Source organism: Gorilla gorilla, chromosome 3, assembly GCF_029281585.2.
Source record: "Gorilla gorilla gorilla isolate KB3781 chromosome 3, NHGRI_mGorGor1-v2.1_pri, whole genome shotgun sequence".
Lineage (NCBI taxonomy): Eukaryota > Metazoa > Chordata > Mammalia > Primates > Hominidae > Gorilla > Gorilla gorilla.
This window is the reverse complement of record NC_073227.2, coordinates 34,097,005-34,117,042: the sequence shown is the minus strand read 5'-3', so window position 1 is coordinate 34,117,042 and position 20,038 is coordinate 34,097,005. Positions and strand designations below refer to the sequence as shown.

General features: G+C 43.5%; 1 protein-coding gene across 1 annotated transcript; it reads right to left on the bottom strand.

The window, feature by feature from the left end:
- Positions 1–279: 279 nt before the first annotated feature.
- Positions 280–16,630, bottom strand: SMIM20 (small integral membrane protein 20). Its single transcript, XM_031010560.3, has 3 exons — positions 16,368–16,630; positions 3,539–3,595; positions 280–2,754 (listed from the first exon to the last, which is right to left on the bottom strand). The coding sequence occupies exons 1-3, from the start codon at positions 16,474–16,476 to the stop codon at positions 2,717–2,719; spliced, it is 204 nt and encodes a 67-aa protein (XP_030866420.1). The 5' UTR covers positions 16,477–16,630; the 3' UTR covers positions 280–2,716.
- Between the last annotated feature and the right edge of the window lie 3,408 nt (positions 16,631–20,038).

Genomic DNA, 20,038 nt, shown 5'->3' with positions numbered 1-20,038 from the left:
GGTCCAGGGACCACTAGCGGTCTCTGAAACCTTTCCAGGGGGTCTGTATGGTCAAAACTATTTTTTAGAAAACGATTAAAGCTTTTTTGCCCTTTTTACAGTCTTCCTTTTATGGATGTGTACAGAGGAGTTTTCCAGAGGCCATGTGATGTATGATAGAGCAACAGATCGAATACAGAAGCAGATGTGAGAATCCAGCTATTTCCTGTTAAGCCAGACATTAAGGAGATTTGCAAGTTACTTTTTGTCTTGGAAAATAAATTTTTCCACACAAAAATGTCATATTAACCTATATGTTTGTTATTAATATTTTGAAATGACTTAACAAACATTTTTCAAATTTGCTTTAATTTCTAATACAGTAAGTATCTATAGATGTAACCCACATAAACAGAATCACTTTGGACTTCTTGATTTTTAAGAGTGTAAAGGTGTCCTGAGATTAAAAAGTTTAAGAATCTCTGACATAAAGGAAGATTTCCCCCAAAAGTTGCTGCTTGTTCCCAACTCCCAAGAGATAATCTATAAAAACTGTCCTGTGATCAAATGCATTTGGGAAATTTTATGCCTTTCTTGGAAATCAGAAAAATTAGAAGCAAATAAACATAATCAACTTTAACTCTGTTTCTTAAATGGATTTGACTAAGGACCCCCTCTTTCAAGTGCTCTGTCATCATCTTAGGGGCACACCTGGGAAACTCATGGATAAATCGCAAGGCCCTCTGTCAGTCCTCATAAATAGCATCTCTTACAACTTGGCCTCTGTCACGTGTTGACAGCAGAGAGTCTGAAGTTAACATCTCTGGCAACATGAAGAGTGATCCTTTTATAAATGTCAAGGCAACTGAGCAGGACAGACAGCCCCTTTATCTCTGTAAAGAGGTGGGCTGAGGGCAGGAACAGGCCCGGGACAAAGACTCCACTCAGGAGATAAATCTGGGTCTGTTCCATCCAAGACAGTCAATCGAGCCCCCACAGTTCTTCTCTACAGAACTCAGACACAGTCATTTTAGCCTGGACATCTTCCAAAGCAGATGGTACCACATGCTCGCTTCGGTCATAAAGAAATCTCAATCATGCTCCCAAAGAATGTTTGACTTTAAGTTATATAACTTCCTGGTGCCCTTTCCAAAAAAAAAAAGAAGTGGTCAAATGTACCCCTAATAAGTCAACTTCTTTTACTGGATTGTGAACTGTAAGTCAATTAAATGTTAGGGAATGGGAATGCCTACCAAAAATGTTGACTTTGGTTTTAGAACTATCAACCTTAAGTCTTCTTGACAGTAATTACAAAATTGGGCCAGCTGTCTGTTAAGAAAACTCCAGGTTCACAATAATAAAATTATGTCATCAGGCAGCTCATAGACAGCTTACAGTAATGTGCAAGACACTCCGATATAAAAATGAAAAAAGGGTGCCACTTCAGAAGCGTATCATCTAGTAAGAGGTTAGACAGAGCAAAGGAAGAAGGAAGGAAAGGGAGGGAGGGAAGGAAAGAAAGAGGGAGGGAGGGAGGAAAGGAAAGAAGACAGGTTGAGCATCCCTAATCTGGAACCTGAAATGCTCCAGAATCTGAAACTTTTTGAGCACCAACATGACACAAGTGGAAAATTCCACACCTGACCTCATGTGATGGTTTTAGTCAAAAGTTTGTTTCATGTACAAAATTATTTTAATATTGTATCAAATTGCCTTCAGGCTATGTGTATAAAGTATATGAAACACAAATAAATTTCATGCTTAGACTTGGGTCCCATCCTCAAAATGTCTCATCATTTATATGCAAATATTCCAAAATCCAAAAAAATCTCAAGTCCAAAACACTTCTGTTCCCAAGCTTTTCTGGATAAGGGATACTCAACTAGTCTTCTCACTTTCATCTTTGCAGCACCTAGTGAGGTACCTGGTAGAGAATCACCATTCAATATTTGTCTCAACAAATTTGTTATTTACCTCTAAAACGTTTACCTGAGTACAAACAGATGAATCGCACACAGATACCTAGTCAAATATAATGTAGTCAAATTGTACTTCTCGGCACTATAATTTTAATTGCTTTACAAAAGATGATTTACAAAAAGACACCACTGCAAAGTAGAAATAAATCATTTTAATGTCTATTTTTTCACTTCTATTAATTGATTATTGATTTCTACACAAGTGTATGCATCTAGTTTGACTTGCTTCATATTTATTTTCCAACATGGTGCAATCTTCAGCATGAGGTGCACGAAGTACCTTGTCTTCAAAGAGCTTTATCAACTCGAACATTTTCGAAGAGCTCTATAAGGCAGCTCAGCATGGCAGTTTTTTACTGAAATCTCTTATCTGGAAGATGGCAAAAGAGACCCGGACCTTCCCGAGCCCACTGGTTGCTTGTATTCATATCACAGCTCGCTTGAGTAAGTGGTAACGACAGAATAATAAGCAGATTGCTCCTCCAAACCCAGCTGGGTGAGATAGCTTCATTTTTGGAAAATCAACTGAATCATGAAAACCTTCCTAATGGTATAATTTGTTCCAGAGTTCTTTTGATACTTAAGAAGGGAAATATTAATCCTTGTGCACAGTCTTTTATTACAAGCACTCTTATTTATGGTATTACAGAGTTTTCTTCTCCAGCCGTCATTCTCTGGTGAGGTGACTGACTGTACCCCATGCAGAATCGAAAGCATGAAGAAATCTCCTTTCTTAATCAGAGCTGATGACAGCCCTCTCATTTCCTGCCAAATGGATCAGACCACACTTTTAACCCTATGGAAAGAAACAGGAACAAAAACAGGATTCATTTTTAAATGTCCTTCCACTTTCCTCCACCCCAAACAAACAAAATAACATCAGAATTGAGCTGTGCAATTTACAGTGCAGTTTGAGATGGTGTGAGCAGGCTGCCGGAACCTTGGCATTAAATGGCCAGGAAGCCATGGCTGCCATAAGGGACTTTTAAATGGCTCCGGAATTGTACCCCATAACAGGAAGACCGACATCTGGCCTAGTTAAAAAATAAATAAATAAAAAAGAATGTTGCCACAGATTATAAGAGCTTTGGTTAATAAATGAGAAACCTCTCATTCCTGGCTAACTTGGATCCTCTGAAAGGAACTAACCATTCAGCCATAAAGGGAGCTTTTTAGCCCTTGTGCAAAGCAGAACCCCACATCAATTCAAACAGCTGACAAGTAAACACTATTTTCCCATGAGGGGAGTGTTTAAATAGGTGCTTGGTAAATAAGTCTGCCAAACAGCTATTCACGTCTCATATCGAATCACGCACTTGTTAACATTTTTATGCCCACTTATAAAATGGAAAAGAGGAACCTGGCAAACGTGCAAAAAGTATTCTGGAGTGAAATATTAGAATGACGCCTTGGGTGGCATCTATAAATGGCAACTGTTGAGAAATAAATAGCAAAATCACAATCTTGTCTCTAAGCTAAAAGGCATTTTCCCACTCTCCACGCCAAGGCAAACACACACAAACCACACAACACAGTAGTACAAATAAGATTTGGTTTTGATTTTTTTTTTTTCAGTTTACCTGGTGGCTGCACATCCTCTTGAACAATTCCAGCCCGATTTATAGCTTGTTCCTTCTCTGAGAAACATAAGAGAAAAATCATTCTTTAGAAGGGGGGCGGGGAGAGAGAAATCTTTGTATTTACATGGGCCAATGACATGGGACAATTAGAAAACAGTATTTATGAGTGCTGTTAAATTCAGATACGCTATTATGCAAAGCTTTTAGGTTGTGGAAGTTAGATCCTATAATGCAAAAGAGATTGGGTATTTTCAAAAGAATAAAGAAATCCATACTTCAAAAGAAAAGCTCCCCAACTAACATCTCTTCTCTGTGATCTCAGCATTTTGGAAAGACAAGAAAACAATAACAAAAAAAGAACAATTTTGAAAGAACTGGTGGGCGTGATATCATGAGGGGAACGCTGCTGAATTGAAGGAACAAGTACAATTAAGAAAACGATGTAGTTTATATGTCTAAAATGCACTCCACCGAAGGACTAGACTCAGAGCTAAATATGCTATGTTTTTGATAGGAAATAGAGCAGAAAATTAATCTTTGGGTGGGTGGCTTTGGTTTGGATAATTGAAGCTTCCCTAATTGATTGCAGGTGCTGCGCCAATTAGTAAGCGCATTGTAGCGACAGCAACTAAGCCAGTCTCTTTGGAGATGTCCAACAGGCAAGGGCCAAGAGAAATTGGGCATTTCATATCTGTGGGCTTGAAGCACTCTGACACATCTTTCTAAGTGGTTTAGAATAAACCCAAGGTCTGTGAAAACAAAGAGTTATTATTTTAAGTATCTTGACAAACAAATGACAGCTTTTCAGGAGAAAGCCTTAGAGCCGAAGGACGTTTACCACTAAATTATAGTAATGAAATGTCGTAATCGCACCTTTGTTTTAATCAGGCTGACAGTGTTTCTTTAAATCCACATTTAGCTCTTATTTAGTATCAGGCCATTTTCTTTACTTTGGCCTCTGGATTCTCATGAAGTTACACAAACATAAAGGTACAAGAAACAGGGTTTGGCCAAATCTAATATTCATTGAACTTGCTTCTCTAGTCATGTGACAGAAAGTCAATCCTAAATGACCGACCTGATAGTTTTATCAATACTAAGTTTTGCTGTGGCAAATAAAACACTGGGCAATGGGGATTATGGGAATCCTGATATCCAAGTCTAAGAGGGATGGAGAGAACACATAGGATACTCAGGCCTATTCCAGGCAACAAGCGGCCTGATGGTTTCACTGTTCCTCTCTGAAAAGTAGCAGGTGAATGGCAACCAAGATTCTCTCAAGATATATCAAAAGATTTCTTCCATTTAGAGTGGTGGAGCCTCTAAAGTGTTAGACTTTCTGAAATAACACAAAAGGTGTCCTCATTTCTTAAGACATTAAATCATTGTAGAACTGAGCCCCACCATCCTATAGACATGTAAGTCTCAAAGTATGGATGTCTCGAACATGCTCTTGGAAGATGCCAACATGTAAAAGCCCACAGTCATCAGTCTTGCCAGGAACGAAAATAGAATTAATTTTCTGTATCTAACTAAAAGGTCTGTTTTCTGATACTATGGAAGAGGGAAGATTTGAGTTTTAAAAAATCACTATCAGAAAGCATTCTAGACTTAGAGATTTCATAAAATCAGACATCCTGGTGTACCAAACACATTCTCCAGAGGCAGGTACTGCAAGGCAAAAGAAGTTGGCAGACTGCCAAGCATCAAAGGAAGCTGACTTTTGGTGGCAAGGACCGAATGCCTAATTGTGTTCTAACCTCTTATGATGCAATGGAGAACCAAATGAAAAGAAAGAAATCCCTGTCTTCACACTTTCTTGCTAATTGCTAATGAGGCTGAAGCAAGGCTGAAGATTTATTTTAAATAGACCATAATCTCTTTATAATCCTTGTCCTAATGCAACCACCTCTGTAGTTTGGCTTGGTCAGGAAATTTAAACCACTTTGCTGAGCCAGTTCCTACCAAATGATAACCAGGTATTAGCATCCTATCTACATCCCCTGGTTCTTTAATCCATTAATGTTTTATAAATACTCTAAGGCCAAAGCAGTCTTATGTAAATTCATGATGTAACACAAAGACACTTTATTTGTGAATGCAGAATACGCTAAAAGGAAAACAGAAATGAGTCCCTCACGATTTAGCAGTGCATCTTGATTGAGGTTGACAGTAAGCTTCTATTTCCCTATCTTTGGAAAAGAGCAAATGTATATAAACCTCAGGAAAAGGGTAATGGCAGAAGTCAGGGATTTAACTATGTAAACAAATCAGGATAAGCTTATTACCAACTTCACTAGTGAGCACATTTCTATCAGGAGTGAAATAATTTAAACCCAAATATGGCACACTAGGTTAAAAAACTCCCCACTCCAGTGTCTCAGCAAGCCCGACTCTGCCCCCTGGTGCTAAGGCAGTGGTGTGATTTGTAGTTTTAATTGAGGACGTTATCTCTGGTCCAGGGGCCAAAGTGTATTATTAAAACTAGTAATACATGCAGACCGGCTGATTTTTTGTATGATAGTAAAAGAATCTACCTAATAATGTTGAAGTCTTTAAAAACAAAAACATATCCTTATATTAAATGTCCACACCGGAAAATACATCGACTGTGTGACTTGTTACTTGAACATTCACAACAATGCAAACACTGCAGGATACTCAAGCCCCAGCTCCCTCAGCAGTCTCAGGATTATTCGTTGAGGGTGCTCTAGTGGAGGACCAGCAGACAGAAACCTAAAATAAAAAAGCAAATGAAAGCTGGTGCAAGGTATGACCTTGGGAACCTACCTCCCTATTTCTTCCTGCCAATAAATACTTAAAAGCAACTCTGCTGGGCACAGTGGCTCACACCTGTAATCCTAGCACTTTGGGAGGCCGAGGCGGGTGGATCACCTGAGGTCAAGAGTTCAAGACCAGCCTGGCCAACGTGACGAAACCCCATCTCTACTAAAAATATAAAAATTAGCCAGGCATGGTGGCGGGCGCCTATAATCCCAGCTACTTGGGAGGCTAAGGCAGGAGAATTGCTTGAACCTGGGGGGCAGAGGTTGCAGTGAGCCGAGATCATGCCACTGCACTCGAGCCTGGGCGAAAGAGCAAAACTCTGTCTCAAAAAAGAAAAATAAAAAAATAAAATAAAATAAAAGCAACTCACAACTTGAATTGTGACAAATGGCAAAATTTGAACGTGGGCTGTATATTCCATACAAGTTGAATATCCCTTATCTGAAATTGGTTGAGAACAGAATTGGTTTGGATTTAGGATTTTTTTCAGATTTTGGAATATTTACATATATATATAACAAGATATCTTGGGGATGGGATCCAAGTCTAAACATTAAATTCATTTGTTTCATACACATCTTATATACATAGACTGAAGATAATTTTATACAATGTTTTTAATAATTTTGTGCATGAAACTAAATTTATATTAAGTACTTATGTGTGGTATTTTCCACTTGTGTCATTTTGGAACTCAAAAAATTCCAGATTTTGGAGCATTTTCCATTTTCAGATTAGAAATGCTCAAACTGTAATAGCACTGTATCAACATTAAATTTCTTAGATTGGAAAACCGCATTGTGACTACATAAGAGAATGCCCTTGTTCTTCGGAAATACAGGCTGAAGTGTTTAGGAATGAAAGCTCACAATGTCTTTAACCTACTCTCAAATGATTCAACAAAATAACAGGAATAATTATATAGTACATATAACTATATCTGTATATATGTATGTATCTGTATGTTATATATAGGGGAAGAAAGCAAATGTGGCAAAATGTTAACAACTGGTTAAATCAAGGTGAAGGACAATATAGGAATTTACTGCACTGTTCTTGGATCTTTTGTCAGTTTGAGTTTCTTTTGTTTATTTATTTATTTTTTGAGAAAGAGTCTTGCTCTGTCACCCAGGCTGGAGTACAGTGGCGTGATCTCGGCCCACTGCAACCTCTGCCTCCCAGGTTCAAGTGATTCTGCTGCCTCAGCCTCCCCAAGTTTGAGTTTCTTTTTTCACTAACCAAAACCACATAACTGTACAACATGCATATGAAAAGTCCAACACCATTTTGACTCTTCCATGGTGATTATTTCAAAGAAGCTATCTTTTAAAAAGTAGCAAATATAAAATTTTTTTCAAAAGCTTTTCAGTTGCTTTTGTTGCTGCTGTTACCTAGATACATACACCATCTGCCTCTGGGGTATTCCAGAACTGGAGGTTCACTAGTGGTGAGTGTGAACCAGGGGCCAAGGGGAAGCCATATGACCGCAGCAGCAAGTGCGACCCAGTTGGCTGAAGGGGACCAAATGGACGTGGTGACGAGAAAGAACCAGGGACGGAGGGGAAGCCATATGACCACAGGAGCAAGTGTGACCCAGTTGGCTGAAGGGGACCAAGTGGCCACTTGAAGCACTGCATTCCTCCCAACAGTGTCAAGAGGTCTGTTTCCTCACCAGAGCCTGGTTGAATCCAGGGAACTGTGTAATGCCAGTTAGAAAACAAGACCCAGTCTGCCTGTGCATTTCATTCGATTATATGGTGAAAGGACTGAAAAGCATATTCTAAGCACCTGGCATGTCACAAGGAAAATGCCCTTACAAGGTAAGAATTCTTTCTGCATCAGGTGATTTCCAGTACCATGTGCTGCCTAGGCATAGCCTCCTTTCGGGCAGGGGCAGCAAGGTGCAGTGGAAATCAACAGGACTGAGAAGCAGCAGAACTGAGGTCTCACAGCTCTCCCCTGTGGCCTTTCACTTGGCTGGCTGTTGAACATTCTTCACCGTCTGAAGGCATCATGAGGCAGGGCATTAAGTACAGGCAAGGTCAAGGGAGTTAGGGCCTAGTGTCCACCCAGCAACTAATGTGCTGGGTAACCTTGGACAAGTCACTAAATGAGGGGATGGAAATGAGCTCAAGCCCCTTCTGGTCAAACCCTATGATTTTATGCTTCTGAACATCCAATTAAAATTTCAAATGAAAAGGATCACAGAAAATGATCTTATTCTGTCTAATTTCACAGGCTGGCCTCAAATGGCATGTTATTTGTAAAAGGCCATATTCAGGGTCACTGTCTAGTTCTAGGAAACAAAGACAGATTAGCCATCTGTACTCTTCCCTAATTGTGGCCTCTTCAGACCAAACATGCTATGCCAACAGGGTGAAAGCTAAAAAGCGTCTGGGACTCCTTCCAGAAGTACAGCAGAACTGTACCCAGACTTCTGGTTTTGGGTCACTGACCCACTGAGGCCATCATCTGTCCAGCGCTCATTTCAGTACTTGAGGTATCATGTACAGAACTGCCTTGTACTCCACATAACACTTAGGAAAGCCTTGCTAAGTTAACGAAAGAACTGAAGATCATGCTGAACGCCAAAATGAAATCCAATAAGGCAGTCTGGTGATAGTGGCTGCCTGCTCTGCAACCATGGAAGATCTCCTTGGCTTTGTTTTACCTAAGCAGGCTTCCCCTTCTTTTCTGCTGCCTGTATGCTTGTTCCAGCAGAGACCCTGGAACGTACCTGTCCCCATACCCATGCTGGCACAGGTGAAGGGCCCAGACTGATCTGACACTTGGCTCTACATGGACTGCCTTGCCAGTTGCCGGCCCTAAGTCTTGCTTTTACCAGTAACCCAGTTCTCAGGGACTAGGCTTCTGCCCTGTCCATCCAAGAATGATGGGCTTCTACCCCAGAGTCTCAGAATCCTGGGGAATGAAATGTATGAAGGACGGTCAGGAGAGAAGGCCTAACAAGAAAGGCTAACAGGAGTGGCTGAAAGGCAGGAGCAAAAGAGCAAACCCAGGAGGACCTTCCACGGTGGAGAGGCCCAGGGAAGACAGTGCTCCAAGGAAGGAGAGGATGGCCTAGAGTTGGTGCCTCTTACTCATAAATGACCTGACTTCCTGTGTCACAAAGAGAATAGACGCCATCACCTGGAAGTGCCCACAACTTGCCAACATCAAACCTAGATATGGCAGCATCCACACCATCCTTCCTCCTGAGCTGGTGGAAGAGGTGCCTTGCCTTTGGTCCAAGGCTCTTTCCTCTACTTGAGCTCAGGATCTCATGTCACCTCCCACTCTACGGACTGTCTTCTCTGTCCAGCAGCTTTCTCTGTCTAAGACTTTCTTGGCCCTCCATCTCTTCCAGCCAAAACTAAAAGAAAACTCTTCCCAGACCCTGTGACCTGCTGGAACTTTGCCATTCTCCTCTCCATACAGCTAAACATCTATAAATAGTCAACTTAATACACTATTAATAGTCAACTTAATACACTTCAATCCACTGCAACCTGCCTTCTGCCTACTTCCAAACCACTGAAAGCATGTTTAACAATATAACCAATCACTTTTAACTTATTTGTTAAATATAATAGATATTTTCACTTATCTCTTTTACTGTCTCTAAGCAGCCTAACCCTGCTGACCACACTCCCTTTTCATGAAGAGCCGTCTTTATGGGGCTTGTGACTGCAGCCTCTCCTGGTTTAAAACCTGTCTAGCCACTCCTCCTCAGTCTCCTTAGAGGGCCTTTCTCTTCCTCTGACCCCATGCTTCAGCCTTTCTGACACTGGTGTTCCCCAGCACACTGTCCCGGGCCAGCTTGCCCCTTACAATCTCTGAATGCTGCCTGGGAACCCTTACCTACTGCAGTGACCTGATTCCCAGCCACGTGCTGATGATGCCCCATCTCCAGCTGCAGCTCACATCCGGCGTCTCAGCCCCAGATCGGTATATTCCATTGTCTATGGGAAATCTCAAAGAGCACATCAGCTACCTCAGCCTCAAAAGCTACCTAAATGCCCAAAAGCAAACTAACTTGTCTTTTCACCCCTAAAACCAATTCCTTCTTGTGTTTTCTAGCTAATGACCAGCAACTCCATCTCCTCAGCTGCTGGAGCCAGAACACTGGGTGCCATTCTCCTTCTTTGCCCCGTGGCTAATCAGCCACAGACCCCTGTAGAGTTTACTTGTTTTCTTTTTTTTAAATGAGACAGGGTCGCGCCGTGTTGCTCAGGCTGGTTTGAACTCCTGGACTCGAGCGATCCTCCTGCCTCAGCTTCCCAAAGTGCTGGGATTACAGGTTTGAGCCACCATGCCCACCAGTTTGCTTCTTAAATATGGCTCCCAAATGCAGTCACTTATCTCCACTCCCATAGCCACCACTCTGCTTTAGGGTATAGTCACCTCTCCCTGAGGTCACAGGAAACACAGCCTTCCTGTACCTGGCCTTCCTGTCCCCAGATTTGACTTTTCCACCTTCTAGTTAACATACAATCAATCAGAGTGATGCTTGTAAAGAGTGAATATGATCACTGCTCTTACTAACATACAGTCCTGTGTCACTCATCTGTGGGAGTACATTCTGAGAAATGCGTCCTCAGGTGATTTCATTGTTGTGCAACCATCATAGAGTGTACTTGCACAAACCTAGACAGTGTAGCCTACTACACACCCAGGCTATGTGATATAGCCTATTGTTCCTAGGCTACAAACCTGTACAGCCTGGTACTGTACTGAATACTGCTGGCAACTGTAACACATGGTAAAGATTTGTGTGTCTAAACATAGCTAAACTTGAAAAGGTACAGTAAAAACACTGTATAAAAGATTTTCCAAATGGTGTACCCAAATAGGATATTTACCTTGAATGAAGCCTGCAGGAGTGGAAGTTGCTCTGGGTGAGTGAGTGGTGAGTGAATGTGAAGGCCTAAGACATTACTGTACACTACTACAGACTCTATAAACACTGCACACTTAGGCTACACTACATTTATTTTTTAAAATTTCTTTCTTCAGTAATAAATGAACCTCAGCTAACTTTTTTACTTTATAAACTTTTAAATTTTTAAAACTTTTTGACTCTTATAGTAACATTTAGCTTAAAACACAAACATCTACAGCTGTACAAAAATATTTTCTCTTTATATATCTTTATTCTATAGACATCTTTCTATTTTAAAATTATTATTATTTTTTCCTTTTTAAACTTTTGTGTGAGAAACTAAGATACAACATATATATTAGCCTAGGCCCACACAGGGTCAGGATCATCAGGACACCACTAGGCGACAGAAATTTTTCAGCATCATGATAATCTTACGGGACCACTGTCATACATGGTCTATCGCGGGCCAAAATATGACACAGCGCATGACTATACTTCAATAACCCTCCACTGGCTGGACTTCCAAGACACCAAAGGGTTACTGGAGCACTGTAATTAAGCAAGTGAGATGATCAAATTTGGATGGCGTGACAAACTTTTCAAAAACCACGGCAGAAGACCTGCAGTTCTATACATTTTCCAATAGACAAAAACAGAGGTTCCCAGTTACAAATTCTTACCAAACAAGTAGTAACAGATGTATGTCAGAAGGGAGAAAACCGAAGCTAGAAAGGAGTGAGATGTAAGAAGCGTCGGTGAGTAAAGAACGCGGGTGAAGATAAACAGTGACCATATACAATAGTGATGGTGTTAACTGATTTGCTGAGTCACAGGCACCAGGCAGGACAAATATATTATGTCAGGTGCATGGGACAAAGGTTAAGGCATTATAAGGACCTTGTATTGTTCAAGGGTAAAGACACTAACTCTAAACTTTAATTATAAAAGAACAAAAACAGAATTTAAAACTTTCAAACTAGTAGTGGGAAGAGAAAAATAAAGAAGGCTTGAGGCAGAAAAGAAGAAAAAAAGGAAGCATAGAAATAGAACAGAAGGCCGGGTACAGTGGCTCATGCCTGTAATCCTAACACTTTGAGAGGCTGAGACAGCCGGATTGCCTGAGCTCAGGAGTTTGAGACCAGCCTGGGCAACATGGTGAAAGCCCATCTCTACTAAAATACAGGAAAAAAAAAAAAAAAATTAGCCGGGCGTGGTGGCATGTGCCTGTAATCCCAGCTACTTGGGAGGCTGAGGCAGGAGAACTGCTTGAATCCAGGAGGCAGAGGTTGCAGTGAGCCGAGATCTTGCCACTGCACTAACAACCTGGTGACAGAGCAAGACTGTCTCAAGAAAAAAAAAGAATAGAAGACACAAAATGAGGTGAGAAAAATAAATGCAAATATATCAGTAAATAGAATAAATGAAAATTAATCCAATCCAATAGTTAAAAGAGCTTATCAGGTTGGCTTAAAATATCTAGTTTATGTTGGTTTTAAGATATTCACATAAGGACAAAGACTGCATGTATAAGGAGAGAAACAGATAAGCTAGGAAAATATTAAAAGAAATCTGGGCTGGGCACAGTGGCTCATGCCTGTAATCCCAGCACTTTGGGAGGCTGAGGCAGGTAGATCACCTGAGGTCAAGAGTTCGAGACCAGCCTGGCCAACATGGTGAAACCCCGTCTCTAGTAAAAAATAAAAAAAATAGCCGGGCGTGGTGGTGGGCACCTGTAATCCCAGCTACTTGGGAGGCTGAGGCAGGAGAATTGCTAGAACCTGGGAAGCAGAGGTTGCAGTGAGTTAAGATCACGCCATTGCACTCCAGCCTCCAGCCTAGGCATCAACAGCAAAACTCCATCTCAAAAAAAAAAAAAAAAGGAATCTGGTAGCACAATAAAATCAGATAAAATAGAGATGGGGAAGAACAGTGGAGATAAAGATAATTCTTATATAATGATAATTAGAAAAAATTATCCAGAATATTCTAGATTGTATGCACCTAATAACATGGCCACAGGACATCCAAATACAAACAGAATTAAGAAGCTTGATCTGTAATTAACATACACAGATACAGAACCTTGTACCCAACAAGAGAACAGCTACCATTCCAAGCACACAGGGAATATTTACAAAAACTGACCTGTACCAGGCCCCAAAGCAAGTCTTGACAAAAAACATTTTAATAAAATGTCTAATATAAGACTATAGTAGGTGTTTCCACACCTGTTACCCCATTTAATTCACCCCAAACCCTGTAAATTCAATCCAGTGAACTACACTGCTACAGATGAGGAAACAGGCAGGGCTCAGAGAAGTGAAGTAACTTAGATGAGGGTCATTCATCTAGTAGGCTATGCAGACACTCATCTCCCCCATTGCCTTTTCTTGCCCCCTTAGACAAGCAGTATGCTGTCTTGGTTTAGGGATTAAGGATATTAATTCAAGTCCCAGATCTGTGACTCATCAGCTGTGGGTCCTTGTGTAAGTAATTTAACTGTTTCACACCTCAGTTTGTCCACATATAAAATGGGGATGATGATCATATAGCAGCTGCCACAAAGGGCTGTTATCAACACTAAATGGGTTAATATATAGGAAGTGCTTAGAAGAGTGCCAAACATATAGTAAACTTCCCACAAATATTACCCGTTCAGCAATATTTACCTGTTTAAAAGAATCAGTTGCCGGCACTGAAGGCGAAAGCTGTGTAAACACTCTGCCCATTACAAATGTTACAGCAGTCAGTTTGTAACACTAGCACTTTGGGAGGCTGAGGCAGGAGGACTGCTTGAGGTGAGGTGTTTAAGACCAGCCTGGCCAACATGGCAGAATGCTGTCTCTACTAAAAATACAAAAATTAGCCAGGACTGGTGGTGCATGCCTGGATTCCCAGCTACTTGGGAGGCTGAGGCACAAGAATCGCTTGAACCTGGGAGGCAGAGGTTGCGGTGAGCCGAGATCATGCCACTGCACTCCAGCCTGGGCGACAGAGGGAGACTGTCTCAGAAAAAAGAATCAGTTATGATCCCCAGAAAAGAGTTGGCCAAATTAATCAAAATGGAACCAGAGGCCGGGTGTGGTGGCTCACACCTATAATCCCAGCACTTTGGGAGGCCAAGGCGGGTGGATCACCTAAGGTCAGGAGTTCGAGACCAGCCTGGCCAACATGGTGAAACCCTGTCTCTACCAAAAAATACAAAAATTAGCTGGGCATGGTGGCGGGTACCTGTAATTCCAGCTACTCAGGAGGCTGAAGCAGGAGAATTGCTTGAACCTGGGAGATGGAGACTGCAGTGTGCCGAGATCAGGCCACTGCACTCCAGCCTGGGTGACAGCGGGAAAAAAAAAAAAAAACAAACAAAAAGGAACGAGAAAAGTGGGAAGGCACAGACTGCCTGCCTTCTAGTTAAAAATGCAGATATTATAGTTACATTCACTAAATGTTCACCCACAGATGAACATCACCTGATTTGTCTGTCTCAAGACATTCAGACAACCACAGATTCTGGAGTATCCCTAAAAGACTGTTGCTGGGATACACAGTACAAGCCCACATCTTGACCATTTCATCTCAAGCAGGGTTTCTCAACCAAGGCACCACTCGAATTTTAAGCTGGGTAATTCTTTGTCATGGGGGTCTGTCTTGTATGCACTGCAAAAAGTTTAGCAGTATCCCTGGCATCTATCCACAAGAAACCAGTAGCAACACTCAACACCCCCCATCCCAAGTTGTGACAAGCAAAAATGTCTCCAGATTGAGCCAAATATCCTGCGGGGCAAAATCACCCCTAGATGAGAACCACAGCTCTAGTTTTCAGAACTGACTTTTCCAATGGGATGCAAAGCAGACCCTTTGTCCCAAGTTCTAGTGGCCTCAATATAATCGCTGGGGCAGGCGTCCGCTGAAGAAGGATGGTGGAAACAGATCCCGCAGGGCTTCACACAGCCCACCTTACTCCCACGCATGGTGCATGCACATAAGCTGGAACGCAGAACACAGTGGCCTTTACAGTCTTGGCTGATGAAAAGAAGCTACAAGGAAATCTGAGTGTGCACTTAAAACGCTCTGCCTCCAGAAATCGACTGCTGCAACATTTGTAATGGGCAGAACGTTTACACGGAGCTTTCGCCTTCAATTCGCCAAGCTTTCAGTGTCCGTTAATATTCCCAAGGGACAGGGTTGGCTCTCTTCCATCTTCAAGATGATTCGGGTTTCCTGGTGAACAAAATGAGCCTCTAATGCCTAATATTTTCTGTCTGACAGATGGTTTCAGATGTATCAAAGTGCTAATCCTTGTTGAGGTATAGGTCTCAAGGAAGAAGAGTTTGGCTTTTAGAATGATAGGACTGGAATGATTAAGAAGGAAAATTACTCCCAGGATTTCACCATTACCATGTGAGCAATCGGCTTAAAACGAAGGAAACCAGCAGAATCGGAAAAATAATTTGAGGAAAAAGAAGAGAAAACACTAAAAACCCCAGGTTAACAATTTGGGTTTGAAACAGTCCCACTCAAAAAACATCTTTGGAGTGGAAATGAAGTGCAGTAAAAGCACCTTTCCACTCAGGAGGATCAGGGTTCCATCTGGCTCCCCCAGTCACCATTCCCAGCCTGGGTGCTTGGAGGAGGCTCTGGACAGAGGCCTGGGGTTGGATATATTTGCCTTGTCACTTACTTGCTGTGTGACCTTGGGAACGTTATAAAACCTCTGAGCCTCTCAGTTCCCTCATTTGTAAAATGGGCATGTTTTACATATATACTTCAAGGTGAGCTTGTGCAAATGAAACGATCCAACATATGCCTAACCTGACGTATAACAGGCATTCAGTGAATTTTAACTGTAAATATGAACTGGTACTTAGCGTTGACTTATGTGAGGGCTGCTTTCATATACATGATCACCTGAGTCTCACAGGAGGCTCGGCATTTTAGCATAGATGATGTAGCCATAAACATTCACAGATGAGGATACTGAGAGTCCTAGAGGCTGAGCAACTTGTCCACGGTCACAAAGCTGCACATGGCAGGATTCGAACCCGGCTCTCCCTAACCCTCGAGCCAAGTTCTTTCCACGGCACCACGTGGAGCTCACAGAGGGGAGGTGTGTGTGTTGGGGAGTCAGGTCACCGCAAGGGGTTAGAGATCACTCACTGTACTCCTCCAATCTCATTAGGGGCCGGAAGTAGATGGGATAGAAGGCGGCACCGATCAGGGAGATGAAGCCGCCGAAAATGAGCGCGGTGCGCAGGTTCCGGGACATGGCGTCAGGCCCCGGGCTGCCCTGACCCGCCGACCGCCCCGCACTCTCGGAAACCAGGTTACCGAGGGCCGGGCCGTGACCCCGCTCGGAAGAGGTGGAGAGGCTTTCGCTTCCGGGCCTTGAGGGAGGGACGAGGAGGAGGGGCGGAGCGGAGAAAGAGACAGGGGTGGAGTCAGAGGCGGGGCCTCAAGGCTGGGGGGGCGGGGTCAGGAAAGGGGTGGGGTCACAGGCGGGGCCTCGGACCCCGCCCCCCGCCTTCCCCGGGATTCCGTGCTGTGCCGGCCGGGCGCTGGCGTTGGATTGAGGTTGGAGCTGTTTTGCTGCACTCGATTCCCGCGGGCCCTGTTCTGTCTACTTTCCTTCCTTCGGCCCGGTTCCTCCCTCAGCACCCTCCAGATCTCCTTTACCGTCGCTTTCTTTACCAGCCAGCTTTCTCGTCCATCCCCCGTTAATTTCTTATTTAGCGACTGTCCGCCGTGCGCCAGATGCTCTCTGTCGCTCGCGCAATTAATCCTTTTATCAGTCTGCTTAGTTTACAGGAGAGGGAACCGCGGCTCCGCTGCGCGGCTTTGGACGAGTCACTCGTCCTTCTTGAGGGAGGTTTGTACGTATGAGAGACAAAGGGGCAAATCTCTGGCCCGAAAGGGCCTGCTGGGGGATTCTAAAACCGGAGCTGCGGGGCTTCTGCACCAAGACTAGCCTAGGAGGAACGTTGTTTCAGCATCCGAGCTACTCTCTTTCTCCATCCCATCCTCTCTCCCTCCATCCCATCCTCTCTCCCTGTTCCCTGTGCTGGGATGCCTTGGCCAAGGCAGAGAGCCAGCGTCCGGTCCCATCCATGGGGCCACGGGGCGCTTCCGTATTGTCTGGGTGGGGGCCACCGAGAACAGATAACCTGTTTCCTCTTCCTCAAGTTGCCATCCTCCGCCCTCTGCACCACACTGCCCTTACAAGTGGGCTGTGCCTGACTATGACCTGCCCAGGGATACTGGGCAGCTGAGACACAGATTCCTTGGGCCTCCATGCCTTTATAAATAGGAATCATGCCAGCAGCTGGGCCTGGGGAGCAAAGAGGATATCTGTCTTGACCCTAGCAGCATTATTTAGGCCACAACAGACCTACAAGCGTTTCAAAATAGCTTGGAGAGGACAGGTTTCCTTTCTTTGTAATCTTGTAGTTGCATCAAGCTACTGTCTACCTCTGTGGCTCTAGAAGCATGTAAATCAGTTATTCAATCTCTCCCCAGATTCATGGACTATCTGCCATGCCCCAAACACCAGGCAGAGTGCTAAGGGGACACAAAGATGAATAAGATGTGACCCCTGCTCTCTAGGATCCTGTCGCATAGATGAAGAGATAGAACATATCCATAAAAAGATAACTAATGACCGACATTGCCTGCTGCCGACACGTGTTATAGTCCTGCGGGCTACAGAAATTCAGAGGAGGAAGACAGATGACTGCAGTGTGGCAGCTGCTCCTCGGGCACTTACAGGAGCTTGTTAGGGTGAGGACAGAAGACTTCATAGTACAGAGGGAACTGTGACACCAGCTTTATATCACACGATAGAAAATACCCAGGTGAGGGCTGTAGACAGTGGCTCACGCCTGTAATCCTAGCACTTTGGGAGGCTGAGGTGGGTGAATCATGAGGTCAGGAGTTCGAGACCAGACTGGCCAGCATGGTGAAACCCCGTCTCTACTAAAAATACAAAAAAAATAGCCGGGCGTGGTGGTGCACGCCTGTAGTCCCAGCTACCTGGGAGGCTGAGGCAGGAGAATAGCTGGAACCTGGGAGGCAGAGCTTGCAGTGAGCCGAGATCGCTCCACTGCACTCCAGCCTGGGTGACAGAGTGAGACTCCGTCTCAAAAGAAACAAAAAACAAAAAGAAAGAAAATACCTAGGTGTAGTGGGCATCTGTCATTTTATCAGCCCTGTGGCCACTTCCCTTTTTTCTGTGACTAGTACCCCAAGTATCTTTCTGGGACCCACTCTTTTCCCACTTTTGGTCCATGAGATAAGCTAGGGCTCCCCATCCTCATCCTACTTCTTCCCAGCTCTGAAATTTAAGCATAAGGGCCTGACCAAGCTTCCTCGTCACAGGGATTGGTTGGCACCCAGGACTCAGTCTTGAGGTTAGTATTGATTAGGAATCAGTCCTGAACACCTAATGTAGTTGCATCCTCCTGGCCACATGACCCAAGCTGAGTCTATCCCAGCTACTGGAAAGTTGGATTTGAACTTGAGCTAATGAGACTCGAGCTACTGGGGGCCATCATTTAGGGACTGAAAAGGAAGTCAGTACAGCAGAAGGAGGGCTGAGAGGTGGGGAGAAATCAGATGCTAGTGTTGCATTTGTGCCAGCTGTATCTCAGAAGAGCTCTACCCCTAGACTGCTCAGTAACATGAGCAATAGAGTCCCCCTTTCTCTGAAGCCAGTTTGAGTTGGGTTCTGTCTTTTACAACAGAAGGAGTTCCAGATAAAATCTCTGAGGATGTGACTCCACTTGGAGCTGCAAGGCAAGGATTACTGAGCTACAAGGCAAGGATTACTCTATTTTATAGATCTGGTCACTGACAGCCAGAGAGAGACCAGAACTCTCCTGAGGTCACACAGCATTGGCCGAGGTCTTAGCTCTTGTGATGTCTGATGTGAAATGCTCCTCCATGAGATCTTGCTGTCTCCATGAGCAAGCTTGGCAGGATGGCCAGCCAAGCCCTGCTCACGGGCACCTGCAAGCCAGTAAGGAGGGTTGCCAGGAGAACAGAGCATCGTGATGAGGTACTGGGAGTGCCTCTAAGGCAAGGACAAGTCCATTGTGGCAGATGAGCCTCTCTCCCTCTCCAAGGTGATGTGCCAAGTGACTCGTGGTTTCTCTTGTCTCCTTGATGCTAATCTAAAGGTGTTAGTTGACCAGCAGAAATGATTAGGCCATCTAGATCATTTGTATAGGTAATTGACATCAACACACCAGAAAACAGTTACCTATCACTTACTTGCCACTGAGTCCTGCCAAATGCAAGCTCATCTCTTTGATTCCAGTGTTTTCCCCATTTCTGAGAAAACCACACTCCTCCAGTTTTTCTTTTCCCTCTGACCTATCAATTAAATCAGCAAATACTTAATGTGTGCCTACTCCCATGCAAAACATTGTACTAGTTGATTGGGAACACAGAAGGAATCGTTCAATATTTGTGAATTCAGTAATGGTTCATTGAGCCAGGCACAACATGCCAGATGCTTTTCAGGTGCTGGTGAACACAGCAGTGAGGAAAACAGCAGAATCTATTGTCCTCATGGTGTCCACAGTCTGGTGGAGGGATAAGATGTAGTAGAGGATAGTAATTGTTTCTTGGCCGCCCACTGTCCCTTGATAAAAACTGATGTCTTTTGGAGAATGACCTCTTATCTTGGCATTTTTGGATGGACTGCAATGTCAGGGGCCTTGTGTATTCCTAATCAATGCTAACATCAAGATTTGGAGAACACTTGCCCTCTATAGTCAGTATCACAGGTTTGCTCACTTTGTGCTCACCAATACCTATGGATAGGTATCCTC

What these genes read in the sequence shown, in the direction of transcription:
- SMIM20 (XM_031010560.3), bottom strand. Translation starts at nt 16,476, where the DNA reads ATGTCCCGGAACCTGCGCACCGCGCTCATTTTCGGCGGCTTCATCTCC. An exon ending in AATGAGATTGGAGGAGTACA is followed by an intron (nt 3,596 to 16,367) that starts GTGAGTGATCTC and finishes TATGTTTCTCAG; the next exon opens with AGAAGGAACAAGCTATAAAT. An exon ending in AGAGGATGTGCAGCCACCAG is followed by an intron (nt 2,755 to 3,538) that starts GTAAACTGAAAA and finishes TTCTTTCCATAG; the next exon opens with GGTTAAAAGTGTGGTCTGAT.